This window comes from Leptinotarsa decemlineata, unplaced genomic scaffold (genome assembly GCF_025532065.1).
Source record: "Leptinotarsa decemlineata unplaced genomic scaffold, Ldec_3_MD MMD2_tig00000654_RagTag_RagTag, whole genome shotgun sequence".
Lineage (NCBI taxonomy): Eukaryota > Metazoa > Arthropoda > Insecta > Coleoptera > Chrysomelidae > Leptinotarsa > Leptinotarsa decemlineata.
Window position 1 is genome coordinate 196,509 of NW_027412553.1, and position 7,670 is coordinate 204,178.

At 48.4% G+C, this 7,670-nt stretch overlaps 1 protein-coding gene across 1 annotated transcript in view; it reads right to left on the bottom strand.

Annotated features, from left to right (window-relative positions):
- Positions 1-307, bottom strand: part of LOC141482021 (histone H3) — a 467-nt gene extending 160 nt beyond the window's left edge. The window contains exon 1 of the mRNA XM_074174601.1: positions 1-307. This exon is cut by the window's left edge and continues 160 nt beyond it. Within this exon, the coding sequence (XP_074030702.1) occupies positions 1-292 (292 nt within the window). The 5' untranslated portion in view covers positions 293-307.
- Between the last annotated feature and the right edge of the window lie 7,363 nt (positions 308-7,670).

Below are 7,670 nucleotides of genomic sequence, written 5' to 3' on the forward strand. Positions count from 1 at the left end.
CGCTAGCCTCTTGTAGAGCCATAACGGCTGAACTTTGGAATCGCAAATCAGTTTTAAAATCTTGGGCGATTTCTCTTACTAATCTCTGGAATGGTAGTTTTCGGATTAATAATTCCGTACTTTTTTGGTAACGACGAATCTCTCGAAGAGCGACAGTACCGGGTCTGTATCTGTGAGGTTTCTTAACTCCTCCAGTAGCGGGTGCGCTTTTTCGGGCGGCTTTAGTAGCCAACTGTTTTCTAGGGGCTTTACCTCCGGTAGATTTGCGAGCTGTTTGCTTTGTACGAGCCATCGTATACGAATAGTTCCTCAGTCGAACGACAAATACTGATTAGTGAGCCTTCACGATCGGTCGTTAACAGTTTTATTCAGGTATAAGGATAGGGAACTTCTACCATTGGTTGAATCGAAGAAAGTGGGCGTGTCCCCCAAAAACAAGACAAAACCAGCTTTCTGACGCCGAGACGGTTCCCGGAGCGGTCCCAAAAAGGTACCCGGCTGGGCGTGAGTTTGCAAGAGACCTCTTGCTCCTAGGTCGCTCGTCGCAGGCAGACCAGAGCCGGCGGGTGCTAGGCCACCGGAGGATCTATTTCCGTATGTATCGTCGTCCTCGAAGATTAACTCCCAGTCCTGAACGCCTCGCGTCCCCTGCATCGTCGCAGATTTCCGGGGCAAGACCTTCTTTTGTTTACACCACAAAGTCTCGAATTTATTATTAGTATACCCTAAACTTTCTAGCTGTCTAACAGGCGCCGCGGGGGTACAGCTGGCCACCACGATGGCACTAGGCCGGACCAGAGGGTTCCCTACGATCCCTAACCACCTAGCCGACACACTATCGCGATTTGACCTACCTAACTCCCTAGGCCCGAAGGAAAGAGACCGCCTCCGGAGGCGCAGGGTCGCTTTAAAGCCCCCAGATATCAGTGCAATGGGACAGCCCACGTAGACTGTCCCTTAGATATACTGGGTAGGCGTACCTCCCGATGTATTCAAGCCTGGGTAGGCCAAATACGTCCAAGGAGGCCGGCTAGTGGGTCCCTCGGTGCGGCGTAGTGCCGAAGACGAAGAAATGCGAATTCTTTGTGTAAGCCCTGAGAAGGGCAGGATTAGAACTGAAAAGTTCCGTTTGCAGTAGTCTGGCCTTGAGAAAGACCTGTTTTATAATATATCCTGGATTCCTGATTTCTGGGTCGTCGTTGGAGCTCGGCCTTGATAAAGGCCAGAAAATCTGTTCCACAGTGTGGTCGTATACGAATTCAGATTGGGAAGTAAATTTGGTTTTTTTACTTCCCAAATCTCTGCCAGTAGAAACTGTAGCCGAAGACTCCTTGTACAATCTTTCTAATTCGAAGTTAGACAAAACCAATGTCCAGTCTTTTAGGTTTCCATTTACAATTATATTGTCAATTTATTATTCAGCAAAATCTCCTCTAAGATTTTTGTAATTCTTAGTAACTCGAGCGCAGACTGCGAAGCGGACTTGACTATCAGAAGTCGAGCTCTGACTGTTCCGACCGCGGCGCGCGGTATTTATTCGTTCGCGGCGAGCGCGCGCAGGCTCCGCCTACCTTGCCGCTGCCGTCTCTCGATGATCATTCGTTCTCGCGGTTAATATACTCTAATCGCTTTTGTTAAAGATCTGGACATTGGTAACACCCCCCCGCCTAAAGAAGTCGCATACAGTTTCTAGCTAGCTGAGACTGGGAAGTGTTCTTTATTAAAAATCTTTTCAAAATAAACAACATTACACAATTCTGGTTACAAAATTTCCTTACATACTAATATACACAACATCTTCCCCTCTTAACTAAACTTAACTATTTACATTGAGTGCTCGCACACACTTCCTCGCCTGTCCCCTTGCAGGCTCCGTTGTGCGGCTCGAGTCTACATAGGAGATCTTAACTACCTTATTTCTAATTTCTATCTATAAGTCCGCATGGCGTGGGTCTAGATGATCTTGCCCTTCACGCGGAGGAGGTGCGGGTCGCAGATCATCCACGTGGATGACCCGATCTACACCCCCTTTATTTACCACGTACGTACTTGGACCGAGTTGTCTCACTACGCGGCAAGGCGTCGTCCAGGTTGGGCCAAAATTCTTTTTAGTGTTCTTATCCTGGTTTCGGCATAGCACCCACTGGCCTGGGGTAAGTGTCAAGGCCGGCACTTTGTCTCGATCCGGATAACGTTTCGCCCGATATGCTCTAGATTTTTCCTGGGCTGCCTCTACGCGCTGGGCACGATCCTCATTTCGAGGTTTCCGCCTCTTTTGCAAAGGAGTGTCCCAGTCGCCTGGCCGAGGCAATTCATAGCCCAGTAAAAGCTGACACGGTGTCATACCAGTCGCGGCGTTTACTCTCGTTCTCAAGTTAAAAATCGCCTCTGGCAAGAGACGTTCCCACTGTGACTCTGGCTTCCCGATTAGGGCAGCCCGCAACATTTTTTTCAGCTCTTGAACTCGCCGCTCGACTGGATTGGCCTGTTGATGATAGCCCGGACTATTCCTGATCTGAATCTCATTTCTTTCGCAGAACGTTTCCCAGTTCCGTCCGAGGAACATAGCAGCACTATCGCTAATGATTATTTCTGGGAATCCCCACCGATAACCAACTTCCTGTGCCACAAACTCGATTGCTGTATTTGCTTGAGCAGATTCTACTGTGCGGCACTCCACCCACTTACTAAAGCAATCGGTGGCTAGTAAAATGTATCGGTTTCCCTTTTCACTAGGGCTGTAGGGTCCCAGAACATCGATAGATACCATCTGCCACGGTCGTTCCGGTTCGTTGGGACGCAAAGGGGCAGCCTCCTGCGGGGGACTTCTCTTAGTGGTCGCGCAAGTCAAGCAAGTGTTTACGTACGCTGCGATTTGTTTACGCATATTGGACCAATAAAAATGCCTGCTGACTTGATTCTGAGTCTCATCGATTCCCGGATGTCCGGCGCCATCATGGTATCGTTTGATCAACGTGTCCCAACAGCGCCTCGGGACTAGCAACCTTTTCACGTCTTGGTTTGGTCCGATGTAATAAAGTAGATTATCCTCCATAACAAAATCATGCAAAATACGTTGTTCGTATTCAGACGGTTCCGGGTTAGTCCGGGCCCTCTCGATCCGGATCCGGAACCGCCTAACGCTGTCACTGGCTTTTTGCAACTCAGCGATCTCTTCAAACCAGGTTCGCAACTGGTTCAATGTCTCGAAATCGCCGGTTGTCACACAGACCATGTCGCAGACGTTGAGCATTTCGCTCAATTCATCCATCAACTGGCACAGCATCTCGTCTTCATTTTCCTCATCGCCGTCGGCCTTTTTATGAGGGAAAAACATCCTCTCTACGTCATTGTCTATATCGACATTAGTTTCATTTTCCGTGGGGTTTCGTGAAAGAAAATCCGGAGTTGGTTTCTCTTCCCCGGAATATGTTCTATCGTGAAGTCGTACTCCTGGAGGAGTAGAGACCAACGGGTTAATTTGGCTTTCTCATCCTTCATACGATCCAGCCACGTTAGGGCCGAGTTGTCCGTAAACAGCGTGAAGTGACCGTCTTGAAGGTAGTGTCTATATTTTTTAATCCCCATACAACGGCAAGGCATTCAATCTCATTTATATGATATTTGCGCTCAGTCGCGTTTAATTTTGCGCTGCCGTATGCAATTATCTTTCGTTCCTTGGTCTGCGGTTCCAGTTGAAATAACACCGCACCAATGCCGATGTGGCTGGCGTCTGTTTGCAAGCCGTAAGGGAGATCAGGGTCAGGTCGTGCCAGTTCCAGGGGTTGTGACACTGCATCTTTAATAGCCTGGAAGCTCCTTTGAGCTTCCTGACTCCATTGGAACTTTTTCTTTTTGTCTATGAGGTCTGTGAGGGGTGCGGCCACTTCGGCAAACTTCGGGATATATTCCCGAAGCCATCCGGCAGTGCCTAGGAAAGCTCGCACTTGTTTGATATTCGATGGGGGAGGAAATTCTTGGACGTGCAAAATATGTTGTTCCTGGGGCTTGTTACCGTCTTTGGAGACGACTCTACCTAAATAGTTTAGGGTGGTAGATCCGAATTTGCATTTTGATGGCGAAAGCCACAGCCCATGTAGTCGAAGCCGCTCCAGGATTAACTGTAAATGGTTGCAGTGTTCCTCTAGGCTGTGCGAGTAAACGATTATATCGTCGAGGTAGACTTTGCAGAATTTATCTACAAAGCCTACCAGAACCTCTGACATTAGCTTTTGGAACACTGCAGGTCCATTTTTTAATCCAAAACTCAGGACTTTAAATTCGTATACTGCTCCGTCTGGACCTCCAAAAGCCGTATACTTTCGGGACTCTCGGTCCAGGGGAGCTTGCCAAAATCCATTTCGGAGATCTAACGTGGTGAATAGGGATGCTTTGCCCATTTCACGAACAGTCTCCTGTATTGGTGGTAAGTATGGGGCCTCGGTAATAATCAATTTATTGATTTGCCGGTAGTCCACACAAAACCGCAACTTTCCCTCCTTCTTGGGAACAAGAACCACCGGGGAACAGTACGGCGAGGTACTTCTGGCAATTACCCCTGCTTCTAGTAACTTAGAAATTTCTTCGTGGACAATTGCCTTCCGTGCCTCTGACATTTTGCCGTATCTGGACTGCCTAAATGGTCGTTCTTCGCGAACGCGGATTTTGTGGACTACCGCCTTAGTTTGAGGTTGGCGGATCGTTTCCTCGAACACATCGGGGAACTGATTTATTACTGCCAATATCTTGTCCTTTGTTTCTCCGGAAAATTGGGAATCCTCCAATTGTACAGGACTAATAGTTCTCAGGGATCTCTGTTTTGCATTATCAGCCTCAAAGTATATACATAAGCGCGGAGCTTGGCCAAAATAAATTGACCCTCGGCCAACATCAATCGTGGCCTGGGTTTTTCGGAGGAAAGGAAGGCCAAATATGACCTTCTCCTGTAGTTTGGACAATACGGTGAATTTAATTTCAAACCTTCTTTCTTCAATCTCCACTGGTAGCGTAATCTGGCCCAAACTCTGACTTACATTGCTCTCGCACCCCATAAATACCGTGGCCGGGTTCGGGAGCCTGGTCAGGTCCATATTGGCTAGAACGCCGGATTGAATGAAGTTACTAGAGGCTCCGTGTCTACTAAGGCTGAGAGGTTCAAGGAATTTATTACACAGGGGATTCTCGGAAGGCTTCTTCCGAGAAGGGGGCGTTCTTCAGCGAGTGACATGTAGCACTCGAGATCTGAAGGAATTACTTTCGTGCAGGGGCTTATATTATTGCAGTGGTTGAAATTCATTGGGGCCTTTAGCTCTCCACTGCTGTCCACTCCGGCCCCATCTAGTTTTCCGCCTCTCCGTTTTGGAGAGTGGGAGCTGTCTCTACTACATTATTGTGGCTCCCACGAGAAGCGTTGGGGCTGGCCTAGACGAAGGTGGTCCCTGTTGCTGGGTTGCTCGATGTGGTGGTCGATACACTTCTGTTGAATTGCTTGCCCTATTATTACTCCAATTCCTTGGCTACGCGGAGCATTGTTAGCCTGGGAATTGGTTGAGTTTGGGCTGGTTTGAGTATTGAAGCTTCTAGGGACTGATTTAGACAGCCGTACGTCTTCTTCGATACCAGCCGCGTCCTGTATAAATGTTTCTATATCTGAGTAACTTTTCCCCCTAAAGAAACATCTCAGTTCAGGCAACAGCAGCTGGGTTATAATGGGCAGAACTTCTCGTTCTCGCATATACGGAAACAACCTCTTTGCGAGTCCAAGCTTCCTTATGATGAATACGTCGACCTTCGTATTGCGATCCTGGTTCTCACCATAAAACTTGGAAGTGAGCTTTGCCAGCATTTCTGGGCTGGCATACTTTTGAGTTAGGCGTGACACCATCATTTGCCACGATATCTGAGTTTGTGCGTAGATCGAGGCCCATTTCGTGGCCTCCCCTGTTAACTGGGCGAACAGGATATGGACCCAATCTTCTTCTGGTACTCCACTCCTTTCTAGTTCTACAGTTAACTTTGATATGAAGACCTTAGGGTCCTCATTTTCACTTCCTGAAAAAGTGGGTAGCCGAAATCGTTCAAACCGGCTATTGTTTGACCTCTGAGCCTGGCCTATTGCATTACACAGTGCTACTGCCAAACGATTTATTGGGTCGTCCTGTGATACAGGATTCTCCCTTTTTACTGGTTCTTTCGTGGTCTCCACTTGGGGCTGGAAAGAAACCTGTTTCTGTGGGCGCCACTGGCTTGTTTTTATTTGGCCCGAAGCCAGAGAGGGCCATTCTTGAGAAGGACTAACGTGTCCTGTAGTTATCCTTGGGAGAGTCAAGGTGGTTGGAAGGGATGAAGGAGATTCTCCTTCACTTATCACATGGAAGGACCCCCCTTCTGCATCCCTGAAGGTGCTGCTAGGGCTTTCGAAACCCGGTGCATCAGCTCCTTCATCAAAGCTTGACGTAAGCCTACTGAAAGGGTTAGTTTGCCTTTCCTCTATCCCAAATCTCGCTTCTTCGTCAAAAGAAGTAGCTTCTAGTGTTGATGCCTCCTTCGGGAGACTCATTTGGCCCCACGTTGGGCGCCATGACGCCGAGACGGTTCCCGGAGCGGTCCCAAAAAGGTACCCGGCTGGGCGTGAGTTTGCAAGAGACCTCTTGCTCCTAGGTCGCTCGTCGCAGGCAGACCAGAGCCGGCGGGTGCTAGGCCACCGGAGGATCTATTTCCGTATGTATCGTCGTCCTCGAAGATTAACTCCCAGTCCTGAACGCCTCGCGTCCCCTGCATCGTCGCAGATTTCCGGGGCAAGACCTTCTTTTGTTTACACCACAAAGTCTCGAATTTATTATTAGTATACCCTAAACTTTCTAGCTGTCTAACAGGCGCCGCGGGGGTACAGCTGGCCACCACGATGGCACTAGGCCGGACCAGAGGGTTCCCTACGATCCCTAACCACCTAGCCGACACACTATCGCGATTTGACCTACCTAACTCCCTAGGCCCGAAGGAAAGAGACCGCCTCCGGAGGCGCAGGGTCGCTTTAAAGCCCCCAGATATCAGTGCAATGGGACAGCCCACGTAGACTGTCCCTTAGATATACTGGGTAGGCGTACCTCCCGATGTATTCAAGCCTGGGTAGGCCAAATACGTCCAAGGAGGCCGGCTAGTGGGTCCCTCGGTGCGGCGTAGTGCCGAAGACGAAGAAATGCGAATTCATTGTGTAAGCCCTGAGAAGGGCAGGATTAGAACTGAAAAGTTCCGTTTGCAGTAGTCTGGCCTTGAGAAAGACCTGTTTTATAATATATCCTGGATTCCTGATTTCTGGGTCGTCGTTGGAGCTCGGCCTTGATAAAGGCCAGAAAATCTGTTCCACAGTGTGGTCGTATACGAATTCAGATTGGGAAGTAATTTGGTTTTTTTACTTCCAAATCTGCCAGTAGAAACTGTAGCCGAAGACTCCTTGTACAATCTTTCTAATTCGAAGTTAGACAAAACCAATGTCCAGTCTTTTAGGTTTCCATTTACAATTATATTGTCAATTTAAAGCAAAATATCAGTAACGAAAATGCTCCTTCTAAGATCGTTGTGTTGTATTTATTCGTATAGTAACCTGCGAGCGCTCTCGATGATCTTCGTCGAATGCGGATCTAGGAATGATACGGGTTTTTTTGTTATCG